The 16,542-nt window shown below is 35.6% G+C and overlaps 3 protein-coding genes across 4 annotated transcripts in view; 2 read left to right on the forward strand and 1 right to left on the reverse strand.

The window, feature by feature from the left end:
* LOC105076732 (olfactory receptor 1165-like) overlaps window positions 1-16,542 on the reverse strand; it is a 161,071-nt gene that overhangs the window by 113,688 nt on the left and 30,841 nt on the right. The window lies entirely within an intron of this gene.
* Window positions 5,194-6,167, forward strand: LOC105076741 (olfactory receptor 4C13-like). The gene has a single exon (XM_010965003.3). It carries the CDS (start codon window positions 5,194-5,196, stop codon window positions 6,142-6,144), a length of 951 nt encoding a protein of 316 aa, XP_010963305.3. The 3' UTR covers window positions 6,145-6,167.
* Window positions 14,344-15,276, forward strand: LOC141578959 (olfactory receptor 4C11). Its single transcript, XM_074373048.1, has one exon. It carries the CDS (start codon window positions 14,344-14,346, stop codon window positions 15,274-15,276), a length of 933 nt encoding a protein of 310 aa, XP_074229149.1.

Here is a 16,542-nt window from a genome sequence, read left to right on the forward strand (position 1 = left end):
AAGCTTTAATTTTGGTGAAGTACAATATTACTTTTTTTTAATACCACAGTTTTAGTACCATATGTAAATATGATTTTACTGACACAGGTAATGAAAATCATCACCTACATCTCACTCTAAATTCTGCATAATAATGTCCTAAAACCAATTTTAAATTTCATTTTTACACAGAGTAATGTTTAGATAAAATACATTGTTGTTGGTACATACAAATTCCTAAAACTATTTCTGTGTTTTGTTGCAAACTTAGAAAACTGAGACTTCATTGTAATAAATTTCAGAGTTGATGAGCGATTCTGCCAATGTAGAGAAAAAATAAACTATTTTTGGACTTAAAGTGAGATTTTATAACCATTTTAGGGTCAGAAACCAAAGCCACTACGGTCAGGCTTTTACAACATTTACCCACTTCAGTGAGGCACATGGGGCAGGACTGTAAGCACACTGGACCGGTCAGAATTTAGGAGAGTATAAGGTGCCAGAAGCCCACATGCAGTGGGCCTAAAGATTCCAAAGTGAATCCCTTCAAGACAAAATCAGACTTGAATTCCATTATAGCAAGGTTGTTTGGAAGAATTAAAGGGAGAGTCTGAGGAAAGCATATTTCCATGGAGAATAAGAAGCAGCTTGAAAAAGAACTAATGATAAAGAAGGAAAGAGCCTTTAAGAAAGTTTGAATACAAAGCAAAATTTTTGCAGTTGGAAGAAAAGAAATAACTTTAAGTAAAACATATGATGTCTTGCTCATTGTCAAGATTTAGACATGACTGTGATCTATACTCAAATTTGTACATGCTATTTCACAAATTTATCATAGAAGATATAATTTTAGGGTTCAGAAATACGCAAAATTATTGAAATAAAATGTCAAAGATAGTTAAAGAATTTTTGATGCATAAAATGGTAACAGTGTTTGGGAATCCAATCAGAAAGAACTTGTGCATGTGAAGAAAGGGAGATCTTTGGCAGATCTTGAGGATATTCAGTGACTGGAGCCAAGACATGGGCAGGGAAAACAGGGCCTTAAAGGTTCTTTCTTCCTTCTAAGAAAAATGTGAAGTCAGAGCCAGGTTTGTTCCCAAGGAAAGAGTTCCAGGCAAACCTACATTTACCTTCAGAGAGAAAATAACCAACATCTCCATCTCCATCTCCATTTCCCCATCAATAGGTGTCCTTTACACTGAAAACTATTAAAGATTACTTTAAGGAAATTAAAGAAGATCTATAAACAGAAACACACCCCACATTCATGGATTAAACAGTTAATATCATTAAGATAGTGATACTCCCCCAAGGTGACCTGTGGAGGTATTGCAATTCTTATCAATATACTAATAGTGGGTTTTTTGGGTTTTTTTTTTTTGTCAAAAAGAGAAAAATCAATCCTAAAATTTATATGGCACTGCATGAAACCCCAAAGAGTCAAACAGTTCTGAGAAATTAAGAACAAGTTTGGAGGACTCCCTCTTCTCTCTCAACTTACTAAAAGCTACAGGAATTAAAAACAGTGTACTAGCATAAGGAGACACACAGAGATCAAAGGGATAGAATTGAAAATCCAGAAATAAACCCAAACATTTATTGTAAATTGTGTTTCATAAGGAGCCCACTACCGTCTAAAAAGAACTGAATACTCTCTGCAACAAGTGGTGCTGAGAAACTGGTATCAAAACCCAAACAATAAATTTGGATCACTGCCTCACACCATACATGAAAATTAACTCAAAATAGGTCAAGAACCAAATGTACAATTAAAATATAAAATTCTTAGTAGAAAACAGGGAGAAATCTTCATGGCCTTGGATTCTTAAATATGGCAACAAAAACACCAGCAGCAAAAGGGAAATAGAAGAATTGGAATCCCATCAAAATTACTCTTGTGCTTTGATGGACACTATCAAGAAAGTGAAAGCTGGAGAACACTGCTGATGGAAATCTGTAATAGTGATATGTTGTGGGTATACAGTTAGTATTCCACAAACATTTAATATAGAATTGCCACATGACCCAGCAATCCCTCTCCTGGATAAACACCTAAAATAATTGCAAACAGCTGTTCAAACCAGTGTGTACAAATGTTAACAGCAAAACAACTCAAATTTTAATAACTGATGAATGAATAATGAAATAGTGATATATCCATACAATAGACTATTATTCAACCATAAATAGATGCATACAAATGGATACATTTCAATTCATATTTAGGAATGCAAATATATTTCAGCAAATGAAGAAAATAAAGGAATTTACTCTACCTGATAAAGGGCATCTGTATAAAACCCACAGCTACTATCATACTTAATGGTGAATTCCCTCTATGACTGGAAATAAGACAAGTCTGCACCCTCCAATTTCTGTTTTGCCTTCTACCATAGAGTCTAGCCATCGAAAAAAGATAAGAAAAAGAAAAGACATACAGATGAGAAAACAAGAGGTAAGATTATAAACATGTATTTATGGACAGATGGCATCATTATATAGGTAGAAAATGTTAAGCAATCTACAAAAAAATCTAATAGACCTAATCAGTTATTTAACAAGGTCACAAGATACAATGTCATGACAAATATTAAATGTATTTCTAAAAAACAGCTAACACAAATTAGAAACAAAATGATATGTAAAATACTATTAAAAACATGAAATTTGAAGAATACATTTTAAAAATACATTCAAGATTTATAGTGGAAAACCAGAAAATATTTCTGAGAGAGTAAAGGGATCGATAACCAAGTTGATAAGTTAACAGACTCAATATGTACACCATATCAATTTTCACAATTTCAGTGCAGCTACAAAAAGCAGTGTACAGGATATTTGAAGGAACTGACATTCCTATTTTAAAATTTACATAGAAAATATAATCTTACAGGAACATGAAATAGAAAATTACTCTCAAAAAAAGAACACAGTTGGAGAACTTATCCTACCTAAAAAAAAAGACATATAAAGTTTTCATAAATCATGCTATGGACTATTGAAATAATAATAAAATGTTCATAAATAAATATAAATATATGAAGTTTTTACAAAGTTATCAAGTTAATTCAATGCAGAAAGAATAGATTTCTTGACAAATGATGACAAATAGGATATCCATATGCAAAAATATAAACAAACTCAACCACTACATCACATTACACACAAAAATTAATGCAAAATGTGTCAGAGTCTAGATGTTAAATGTAAACCTACTAAAGTTCTAAGAACATTTTTGATCTTGATGTAGATGATGTAAATCAATATTTATTATATATGACATTGTGCATGAAACATTATATAAAAAACCTAAAAATGTGCAACCTGTCAAGCTCTCTTGCAGATCAGATATTATTTTTAAAAAACAAAAAGGAAATCCACAAAGAGAAAACTATAATATAAATACACATATTTATATTATATATGTAAATTTATGCATAAAACTTTATATAAATATATCTTACAATTACTTAAATGTGTAAAATATATATGACAAAATACCTATATCTAGAATATACAAAAACAAAATACATCTAAGTAAAGAGAAACCCAGAACTCTTATTTTTAAACTGTGAAGAAATTGAAAGGAAATTTCCCCATGAACTTATACCTACAACAGTATTTTTTTCAATGCTCAATATCATTAGTCATCAGGGACAGCAAACTAAGCCTCAGTAATTTATCACTGCATACCTACCAGAATGACTAAAAGATAAATCATAAAAACTGACGAGAACGTGGAACAATACTCATATTTGAATTTACAACTACATTTTTGTGCTTTAGATATCTCTCCACATGTTTAATGTTGCCTAGAGTTCCACGCTGACCATCACATGGGTCCCAAAGATAAATTATCTGGATCCTTTTAGAAGGTCTGTTTACTTTCACTGTCCTCTGGTTTTTCTTTTTTTTTCTTTCTTTTAATTATTTTGTTGGGGGAGGTAATTAGGTTTTTTTTTCATTTATCTTTGATGGAGGTACTGGGGATTGAACCCAGGACCTTATGCATGTTAGGCATGCACTGTACCACTGAGCCACACCCTCCTCCCTCATAGCCCTCTGATTAATGTGAAAAACAGGTTTTGAATTCAAGTACTTTTAAATGATTGCATTAATTTGATGCCCTCACTGTTCTAACTCTCAAGCAATGAATAAGAGGTTTCCTGAAAAGATTTAATACTTTTAAGATGACAGAAGTTCTCTCTCTGACACGAGCCACAGGTTAACTTTATCAGAGGTCTCTCACTGGAATTATGCCGTCTTTGATCTTCGCATGACATTCAGCTTTCCTAGGAACCAATATTCAGATAGAGAGAGGAGGCTCACGTGTCTTGATTGCAAGTGCAGGGAACACAATTCCCTACTCAAGAATGCGTGTTTTTCAGACATGTCTCTCCAGAATACCTGCTTCTAAGACAAAGCCTTCCCATCAAAGGAGATAATTATTCCCAAGAGAGCAGCTACAAGACAAGGTCCCTGAACCTTTGTAGAAACCTCTTTAAATATCGATGCATGGCAGGTGAAAGTGTCTTTCTTGTTTATGTCTACAGAGCAAAACTCATCAAAGGTGGAATGAAACATTTGAATGTGTCTCCACCACACACTCTGCCTCCTGCCTGGGACCAGAGCTGTCTATAGAAGACCATGTGTTCATAGTGTTTCAAACTATTGCATTCTAAATTCAAGTCCAGAATTTTCTGTGAAAACTTTTTGAGGCTTTAGGCTAATAGAAAAGATTCAGATTTATAAAAAGAATTACTTATCTACTGTGGATGTGATATGAATTGTCTGGATAGTATCTGAGTGTGTCATATATTTCATACTGAAAATTACTTATCCCAAAAGGAGTTCAATTTGAAGATGGGATTATTTCTGGACACCCTCAAATATTGTTAATATTATCTAAGACCAGAAGGTAAGTTTTCAATAGTGCTGATGCTTATTAAAGATTGTTATTTTCTACAGATAATAACCATTTTGTTTCAACACTTTTCAAATACTGGAGCAGAGCATTTCATTTTCACCCCATTCTGCAAAAGATGGTTCGTAAATATCATTAAGCTAATTTGACAGATGAAACATTTCAGGTTCATAGAGACTCTGAAATTTGTAGGATCCAACTCTCTAACACAGATTTTCGATATTCAAGCAGTTAAATGATTTCAAGTTTCACCTAATAAAAAGTGACTTCTTTTTTCAGGTAATGTCATGAATCATCACTTGAGATACACGGAGAATAGAAACAACGTGACAGAGTTTGTTCTGCTGGGGCTCACACAGAATCCAAAGATGCAGACAATCATATTTGTTGTGTTTTTGGTCATCTACATTGTCTCTATGGTAGGAAATGTGCTCACCATGGTCACCATCTCTGCTAGCCCATTACTGGAGTCCCCCATGTACTTTTTCCTGGCTCATCTCTCTTTTATTGATGCCTGCTACTCCTGTATCAGTACCCCTAAGCTGATCATAGATTCACTCCATGAAAAGAAAACCAGCCCTTTCAATGAATGCATGATGCAAATCTTTGGGGAACATCTCTTTGCAGGTATAGATGTCATCCTGCTCACTGTAATGGCCTATGACCGCTACGTGGCCATCTGCAAGCCCCTGCACTACACAGCCATCATGAACTGGCGACTGTGTTGGCTGCTAACTGGGGTGGCATGGGCGGGAGGCTTTCTTCACTCAACCATACAGATCCTCTTCATCGCCCATTTACCGTTCTGTGGCCCTAATGTCATAGATCACTTTATGTGTGATCTGAACCCCTTACTTGATCTTGCCTGCACTGATACCCACAGCCTAGGGCTCTTTGTGCCTTTCAACACAGGTTTCATCTGTCTATTAATCTTCCTCCTCTTGATTGGCTCCTATGTGGTCATTCTGCACTCCCTGAGGACACACAGCTTAGAGGCGAGGCGCAAGGCCCTCTCCACCTGTGTCTCTCACATCACAGCTGTCGTCCTATTCCTTGTGCCCTGCTTATTTGTGTACCTGAGACCTGCAACTACTCTACCTAGTGATAAAGCAGTTACTGTGTTCTACACTGTAATAACTCCCATGTTAAATCCCTTCATCTATACATTGAGAAATGACCAGTTGAAAAATGCCATTAGGAATTTGTGTAGCAGGAAAGTTATTTCAGGTGATCAATAAAAGGTTCATGGAGTTGGCATTGATTCTAAAGACACAAAGATCAAAAGGATATTGCTGGTGTTCTCAGCCAAGAATATCTATGAGATAAGTGACAATAAATTAACCACTATAAAGCATAGATTCTGCAAGTAGGGAGAAGATATGGGTGCAAGAACAGGGAGGAAAATCTTAGCCTGACATTACTTTTGCATATTTGGAAAATTCTACCAAATCAAGTCTTAGTTTTTCTAGCTTCATCAATGTATACGAATTATTACACTTAGTCTAATAACACAAACTAAAAATATACTGATAATGAGCAATTATTTTTATAGTAATACAAATGGGTAGGTGCTGTTATTATTCCCATTTTACAGGTAAATAAACGAATAGAAAGGAGAAAGTTTCAAAACAGAAATATGGAAGAACTGGTCACTGGTATCTAAGTGATACCTCAATAATATATTTAACTGCTGTTTTTTACTGTTGGTCATGATGATAGGAAGGTAGGGTAATTATACTCATTACCACTTATTGCGACAGGGACTGTATGTATGTGTGTGAGTGTGTGTGTATATATATATATATTTCTTATATATTATACATGTGTATTTACTATGTTACATATAATTAGATATATTATTTATATACATAGTTATATATATTAGCATACACTGTTATATATACTATTATTTTATTAGTTCATTACATATTACTCAATTCTAATAATTGTCATTAATACCTCTGCCCATTTTGACATGTCATGGTTGATGGCAATACACTGGCTGTGACACTGTGCTGTGTAACTACTTTTGGAGTGTGAAAGCAACGGGCCATTTCATCGCCAAAGGGCATGTGAAGGATATTACACCACGTTTTCCAATTTCCTTGTTGCATTCAGAATCATTTTGCATTGTTCATGTCACCATCTTATGCTGATAATCCATCAGAAAAAAAGTGATGATTCAAATAAAACATTTTAATGTCAGATATGAACTTAAATTCATTAAATTAATTAAAAGGCATACTCCATGAAGTACTTCGTTACTTGCTAATAATAGTTCCTACAAGTAGCACCATGTCTGCTTTATGATAAATACTGAATAAATGCATGTAAGTATAATGGAAGATGAATAATTTCAGTAAAATATAGAGCAGGAATGTAGTACTGGAGACCAGCATTTTTACCACCTTTATCTGTTTCACACTAAAAAGTACTCTAGGCATATCTCTTTCAGAAACTACAATTTCTTTTTACTCTGCTTAAACTAGGAATAAGAAAAAAATATTAAAAGTGCATATATTCTCATATGAAGACATAGTATACCTTGATATTATCGTGGCAGATAGGGATGTCGGAGACATTGACCGGCCTCCGTATGGTGAACTGTAGTGCAGGCACTCAGAATTTGGGTGCAAAGTTGGCCATATTTTTCAGATAATTACTCTCTTTTTATGAAATTGCCCTTGGCCTGTTACAGGGCCACAGTAGTATCTGAATGCCTCACCATGCTGCACCAATTTACTGTGAAACCTGAATTGCCCATCATGAACTTGTTGCTTTCTAACACAGAGAAGTTATAAAGCTGCGCGCACACAACAGCACTCCAGCATCAGATGGAAGACTACATCCATCATCTGGTCCAATAGCACCTTAAGGCAGTTATATGGATAAATGGCAAAAACGCTCATTGTTCCCACTCCCGCTGCACCTCCTTCTCTCTCCAAGTCTGCACCTGCACATTCGTAGGGAGGTGACTGTGATCGGTTGATGGAGGAAGAGACGACTTGGGGCTGGTTTACAGATATTTCTGCTAAGTGAATAAGCTGCAGGAACACAGTCCCATCCTGAAAAATCCCTGAAGGTCAGTAGTGAAGGGAAGTCCTCCCAATGGGTAAAACTTCAAGGACTGAACCTTTACTTGGAAGGAGAAATGTCTAGATGCACAGTATATACTAATTGGTAATTTTGACCAGTGATTTGGCTGGATGGTCTGGAACTTGGAAGGAACATGGTTGGAAGGATGGTGACAAGAAAATTTGAGGAAGAGTTCCATTTGCATACTTCTCTGAATGGGCCAACGACATGAAAATATTTGTGTCCCATGTCACAAAGGGAAAAATGGGGGTGGTACTATTCACTACTACCTTTAGCAATCTATTAGGAAAGCGAGTGTTTCCTGTCCCAACAACTTATGCTTTGCTTGCTTAGAGGTCTTATGTCTAAAGGGAGAACTAACTCCACCAGGCACTGGAATTCCACCTGACACAGGAAGATTCTGTTGAGCTGACAGTTAAGACATTTGCCTGACCACTCTGAGCTGCTCACGCCCCTCAATCAACAGGCAAATACTTAAGTTACGGTGATGGCTGAGGGTTGCTCCTGACTACAAAGGGGGAACTGGACAACTACTTCTCAATGAGACAAGGACATGTAAGTCTGGAAAACAGTGGCTCCCATTGGGCCTTTCTTAGTACCACCACGTCTGATGACTAAGATCAATACAAAACTACAGCAATCCAATCCAGTCAGAAGTACGAGCGGCCCAGACTTCTCAGCAATGCAGGTCTGTGCCACCCCACCAGGTAAAGGTCTCTGGACGGCTTCTGCTCCCTGAAGGCACAGAGAACACAAAGTGAGTGACACAAGAAACTCACTATAAAGACCAGCTAAAACCATGCAGCCACTCACAGAATTGAAAAGGGTAATAATTGCTGTATGTCCTTTCTATTTATGAACTTGTTGTTGTGTTTGTATATATTATATATACAGTATCTTTGTTTTCTTCCTTCTATTATTACTTTATTGTGTAACATAAGATACGTTGACTTTCTACCATAGCATTTCAGTTACAGAACACCAAGACTTCACCTCCCAAAGATTCTCCTCCCCTTTTGGGAAGAACTTAGTACAATTCTATTTGTACACAGGGGAGTTGTGTCATTTTAGGTAGAATTATGACCTGAACACAGTCCTTATTTGGAGACTAAGTATAGTTTAAGGAGAAGCATCTTGTTCTGGGCTGTGTCTACCAGGCTTTTCTGGATGGCATTCACATTTAAATTGGTAGAGTGAGTAAAAAGCCAGATGCCTTCTTCACTGTGAGAGGTCCTCATTTTACCCATCCATTTAATCAAACCTTAAAAAAAAAACCTTAAAAAAAGAACCTTAAAAAGGCTGAAATTCCCAGAATATGAGGGGTTTTTTCAGCCTCTAAGCCTTCATATTGAAACACCAGCCTTTCCTGTCTGAAGGCCTGCATGCTGGCACATTAGCTCTTCCTGACTCTGCAGTAGCTCTCTGCCTGTGGTCCTGACGAGGACTGAGCCTCACTAGTTTACAGCAATTTCAGTTCTTGAGGTTCAAAGTGGAAATTGTCTCTGCAGATGTTGCATTTGCCAAATTTCATAATCACAAGATCCAAATTTTTATAGTAAACGTCTTCATATATATGCTATTGATACTGAAAGATAACACACTCTCACGGACTGAAAAACTTAATTGTGTTAAGAAATCAATAATACCTAAGAAAATACAGATCCAGTCCAGTCCCTGTCAAACCCCCAATAACACTTTTCGCACATATGGAAAACATATTTAAAACATCCATATGGGATCACAACAGACCCCACAGCCAATATAATCTTGGAAAGTTAAACAAAGTTAGCAGTATTATACATTCTAGATTTAAAATGTACTGTAGAGCTACACTAATCAAAACTGTTGGCACAGGCCTCTAGAGCAATGAAATAGATTAGAAAGTCCAGAAGAAAAATCACCCGAATGGTAAAAAGACTTTGTGCAAGGTTGCCAAGACCATCCAATAAGGAGAGGACAGTTTTTTTTTTTAATAAATGGAATTGGCAAACCTGGACGTCCACATGTAAAAGAATGAAAGTGGACCTTCAACTTATACCATGTACACAGTACACTCAAATGTATCAAAGACCTTAACAGAAGAGCTAAAACATTACATGCTTAGAAAAATTAAAGAAGAAAATACTCAAGACATTAAATTGGGCAATAAGTTTTTTGAATAACATAAAAAAAGGCAAAAGAAGAAAAAGCAGGTAAATTGGACCATATCAAAATTTAAAACTTTTATACATTAAATGACACTATCAACAGAGAGAAAAGGTAATCCACAGAATGAGAGATAAGAAATACATAATTGGTAAGCTATTAATATCTACAATATACTAAGAATTTCTACAACTCAATAGCAAATAATAACCCAATTAATAAATGGAAAAATAACTAGAATAGACATTTTTCCAAAGAAGATATACAAATGGCCAATAAGTATATGAAAAGATGTAAAGATGCCCAACATTACTAATTACACTTGTGCACTGTTTGTGGGCATGTGAAATGGTGCAGCTGCTCTGAAAGACAATATGACACTCCTCAAAAAGTTAAAAATATAATTACCATATGATCTAGCTTTTCCTCTTTGGGGCATGTACTTAAGAGAATTGAAAGCAGAAACAAAAAAACATATTTGGACTATGTTCATAGCATTATTATTCAGAAGAGCCAAAATATTTAAGCAATCTACTTACTCATCAGCACATGAATAGATAAACAAGATGCGGTATACATTCAATATAATATTATTCAACATTATAAAGGAACGTGTTTCTGACTGATGCTGCAACAGATAAATTGTGAGGACATGTTAGGTAAGATAAGCCATATATGTTTCATCAAATTTATATTTTATAACAAGTTTATATTTATAGGTTAGTTGTAAAGGTAATTCAAGGTTTCCATATACTCTACATTCAGATTCCCCCATTTTCATCCTATATGAGTAGGGTACTTTTATTACAACTAACTAACCACCACTATTACATTAATTTTAACGAAGATCCATACATTAACCAGACTCACTTGTTTTTACTGATGCCATATTTCTCCTCAAAAATCTGATTCAGGAAACCACTTTACATTCAGTTGTCAAGTTTCCTTCAGCTCCTCCAGACAGTGACAGTTTCTCTGCTATTTCTTGTTTTGAATGACCTTGATAGTATTGAGAAAGACTATTCAGAAATTTGATATAAGAGCCTTCCATTGGGTTTGTCTGATATTTTACTCAGGGTTAGACCAAGGTTATGGGTTATTTCATGAAAGATCACAGAGATAAAGTGCCATTTTCATCACATCCTATCACTGGATAGATTCGTTCAATGTGACTTACCAATCTTTAAGTTAACTTTGAACACCTGACTCGGGTAGTGTCATATTGCTTCCCCGTAAATTTACTCTTTCCCCTCATCCCACAGTGTTCTCTTTGGAAGGAAGTACCTTAAGTGTGTGCACAGCTCACACTTTGGTGTCGGAGAGTTTGAGGACAGAGTATGTATATAAATCATTTGGAATTATGTCTATTCTCCCCTATGCATCTAGTAATTTATTCAATTATTTATATCATTATAACTCATGGATACTTATTTTGTAATTTGAGTTATATTTCAATTCTATGTTATTTCCTATGTTGCTGAATTATTGTCCAGTGTTGGGCACTGGGGGCTCTTTCGGTTGGGTCATCTGTCCCTTTGGCATATCCTCGTCAATGTGTGAATGTGTGTGTGTGTGTGTGTGAGTGCATGTGTGTGAGTGTTTTGGCACTTCCTTACTTTCTAGCACTACAAGATGCTGTACTTCATTTTTACCTTCTCTGCCCCAGACTTAGAATTAGCCATTCTTTCAAGAAGCTCTGATCCATTGTTTGGAGAATGATAGTAATCAAGACTTGGATACTAGAAGACCATCTTTGTCTTCATTATAGCCAAAGATGTCATTTATGATCCATATAAACATTTTTAACTGCAACTAGGTCATGTAAAATTAAGTTCTTTATCATATGTGGCTCATGTCTCTTAATTGGAAGCCAAGGGACACATTAGGGAATGATCTTCTCCAGAATTCGGTATTTTGTATCATTCATGTGTAAATAGTCCTCCAGGGAAGGCAAAAGAGTTGAACTTCCCCAGTCAAAAGCTTGTGTGAGTGGATTTCAGAAAGTGTGGGATGAATCTGGGATCCACTTAGTCTGTCTTCAGGCATGAAGGTGGGAGCCTACACACCCTTGTGAGATAAAGAAATCCTGGTTCCAGATAAACAGAATGTTAGGATATTTCTGTTGCTGTTCTCATTTGAGTAACGAGTGTTCAAATTGCCTTGGGAAGAAAAGAGGGCAAGTGAACATTTGAATCTCTACATGAACGTCTACAAAGCTGGTAAGACTTGTATTGGAGATTAACTCAGTCTTACGTAACACTCGGAGAAAGTGATTGTGACCAGTGTCGCTGTGGGTGTCCAACACATGCAGCTCACCTGTGGAAGGACTGAAAGTTTAGGACATTTCAGGTGCCTTCTACATTCCAGAGTGACATGATGGATATACAGGACATGCACAGTAGCTTCTGATGACAATGAGCCTTGCTAGAAGAGAGGTGTCAGAATCCAGGATGTGAGAGGTAAGCAAATAGAAATAATATCTGCTGAAGAGTTTCAGGATGTGCTCCAGGGACATGATGATTTGGTTTGGATATAGTTTCCCTTTTTCTGAGTGTAGCATAGTGCAAAACATTATTAGATTTAGTCTACAGGATATGTTCTTAATCCTTTCATTCCTTCAACAAATATTTGTTAAGTACCTACTATTGTCTAGATGCTCCAATTCACTGGTTTATGGACAAAAAATCGGATCCTTTTGCTGCTTCATTTTAATATATCATTTGCATATATGTAATTCTAAAATGTGCTTATCTCTATATCTACATAGGTATATAGATACAAATATGTTATGTGAATTATACATATTGCCTATATACCTATCTCTATAAATATATATAGAGATAAGGAGACATCTATATAATATTCTTAACAGATATATACTGTAAACAATTTTCTAGTGTTTGCTGAAGAGCTTTGACCAGGGTATATTTGGAAAAATATCCTGAAAGCCACAAAATCTTTTATTAAAGCTAATGTGCAGCTGTACAATGTGATGAAACAGCCCAAGTTTCATAACTTACCCTATAGTTGACAAAACATCTTACCTGTGCACCTGACTCTTACCAGTCACCAAAAAATATCACTGTCCTTCCTGCATATGTCAGAACACAGCTGCTATGGCTCAGGGATAAGACAGGATAAATAACAGTCCAGCACCAAGGACAGAGTTTCAAAAAGCTTTCATATTTTAACACAACACATGATAGTGGTCTTTCAAATTTTATCAAAGAACGTATCTTAAAAATTTGGTATGGCTTGTATCTCTGATACCAAGAGTGCAGCTTTTTCACACAGAGTGCAATACATGTTTTTGTTGGCATTTGTACAAATACAATTTATTTATATATGAATGCATATGTGTGTGATGACATGTATTATCCAGATTTTAAGTAACACTTAACCATCCTGGCATACAATGCTGTCTTCTTTCTTCAGCTTAAAATATACTTTAGAGACCACTGCATATCTTCCTTGTTTTAATCAGTAGCTTAACCAATCTGTGGTATCAATATAGTTACCATCCTTTATTTATTCAGCTGTCTTCACACGTATTTTAAATCTGTTCTCATCTTTTGCTACCAGAGAAAGGGTTTGATGATAGTCTTTCTTCTGCAGGAAATGAAATCACTAGACCCATGTATATGTGCAGTTGTAATATTACACATGTTGAAAATTACCCCTTAAGAGCTTTCACCCACTTAGATACCCACAAAAATGAATGAGATTGACTATTATCCACAAGTCATCAGAACTTTAGTTCAACAGACTTGCATCATAAATATTACTGTATTAAAATAAGATGAAAAGGTTCTCTAATTGAACATTTGCATAGATTTAACTGTGAATGAAATTCAACATCTTTTCATATGCTTAATTATATTTAATAAGGAGTAGAGTTGCTTTAAAATTCCTTATTCAGCCCATTATTTATTTTACTGTATTTTTCTAAGATTAACAAGTAGAATCCATCTAAACTTAAAAATTATGCTTTTGTCTGGCGTGTGAGTTGGAAATATACTTTACCAGGTGGCACTTATAAATTGTTATTAACTATGCTACTATATGAAGAATACATAAAACAGTTTGTCCAATATTTGGCATTTAGCTAGATATGAATAAATATTGTCATTTTATTTTTTTCTTTTCTCCTTGGCAGATTTTTACTAACCAGTGCTTTCCCCTAATCAAGTGAAAAAATGCAGCAAAACAGCACTGCAACTGAGTTCATACTGTTAGGATTGACACAGGATCCTGAGAGGCAGAAAATGGTGTTTGTAATCGTCTTTATTTTCTATGTGGGAACCTTGGTGGGGAATTTGCTTATTATTGTGACCATTAAGTCCAGCTGGACACTTGGGAGCCCCATGTACTTCTTCCTATTTTATTTGTCCTTGGCTGATAGCTGCTTTTCAACTTCCACAGCCCCCAGACTAATTGTGGATGCCCTGTCTGCCAAAAAAATCATATCTTACAGTGAGTGCATGACCCAAGTCTTTGCACTGCATTTCTTTGGCTGCATGGAGGTCTTTGTTCTCATCCTCATGGCCGTTGACCGTTATGTGGCCATCTGCAAACCCTTGCATTACCCAACTATTATGAGCCGCCAGGTCTGCATTATCCTGATCACTCTTGCATGGATAGGGTCTTTTATGCATTCCATGGCTCAGATTATCCCGGCCTTGAGACTGCCCTTCTGTGGACCCAATCTGATTGATCGCTATTGCTGTGACTTGCAGCCTTTGTTGAAACTTGCCTGCATGGACACCTACGCGATCAATCTGCTGTGGGTGACTAACAGTGGGGCCATTTGCTCCAGCAGTTTTGTAATTCTGATGACCTCATACATTCTTATTCTGCATTCCCTGCAAAACCACAGTGCAGAAGCGAGGAAGAAAGCTCTCTCCACTTGCACTTCCCACGTCATCGTAGTTGTCTTAACTTTTGGTCCATGCGTATTTATATACACACGCCCCCCAACCACTTTCCCCATGGACAAGATGGTGGCAGTATTTTATACTATCGGAACACCCTTTCTCAATCCAATCATCTACACACTGAGGAATGCAGAAGTGAAAAATGCCATGAGAAAGTTATGGCATGTCAAAATTACATCAGAAAACAAAAGATGAATGAGGGCTTTGTTTGATTAGTTATTGAGTCATAGTTTGGTTGAATCTGTAAAGATAACAAACATAATAGTGTATCTCATCACTCCTCCATACAATCTATTACACTGCACCAGATTTTCTTCTTTTTGTACCTCTGCCCTCAGATTAGTAGCTTCCCTCACATTTTCACCCTGATTCTTGCATTACCTGAGAGTTCTGGCATGACTGTAAAATACAACTCATAACACGGTCTACACTATGTTTGATAAGAAAAAATACATTTATATAATCACAACCTTGAAAACACATGATCATCCACAAAGAAAATGTAGCTAGTACTCTATAATTTGCAATCCCCACTATCATACATTTCAAGTTAGGTATCTTGTTTTCTCTTGAATGTTTCCAGAGCAAGAAAATTAACTTTATGTATCAATCAATTTCATTGACATCATTTTATTTTTGAAATATTTAATATTATTGAATCAAACGCTATTTTATATATGACATTTTAAAATAATTTTCTTATTGTTTCCTTTGGTTACTAAGATAACTGAGACATTTTATATATACATATAAACATAGTGTTACAAACACCTTGAGATCTTTATAAATTGTGTGACTGATGTGACACAAATTATAGAACGTTAGCCACACTTTATTTGTGATCATACATCTGAAAATAAGCTGTAATAATAGAAGTTTATAACTCAATGAGGCTAAAAAGTAAAATAATTTATGTCATCAAGACTAAAAAACTTTAAAATATAGGAATGATACAATGTATTTTCTGAGACTGAAGTACAGAAAGGTAGAACATGGTATGAAGAAAAAAATGTATTACATTATTTTATTTAAAGTTGGATTACAGCAGTTAAATGTAAGAAAGTACACCAGGCATTCTGGAAATACTCACTGTGCTTGTCCCTAGTTAGTGGACTTAGAAAAGACCCATTTCTGCAGCAAGAAGCTGCTTTCTTTCTCTATTTGTGCTTTCCTCATAAAGACGTAGTATAGATTTGTAAGTTAGAATTGCCATTAGAATTGGTGCCCAGAGTGGGCAGATCAGATTAACACCTGCACCTTGGATTTGCATGTCAGGGGTTATATCATGAAATTTTAATGCTGAACTATTTCAGTATATTAAGGTTTACCACATTCTTTGTAACAATTACCAGATCCCATTTCATTTTCAGTACTGTATCTCATTATTTAATTGGAAAATTTTACCAATATCAACATTATCCTCCTGAAAAAAATTATTTTAAAATAAACCTATTAAAATAA

The sequence above is a fragment of the Camelus bactrianus genome, chromosome 10 (genome assembly GCF_048773025.1).
Source record: "Camelus bactrianus isolate YW-2024 breed Bactrian camel chromosome 10, ASM4877302v1, whole genome shotgun sequence".
Taxonomy (NCBI): Eukaryota; Metazoa; Chordata; class Mammalia; order Artiodactyla; family Camelidae; genus Camelus; species Camelus bactrianus.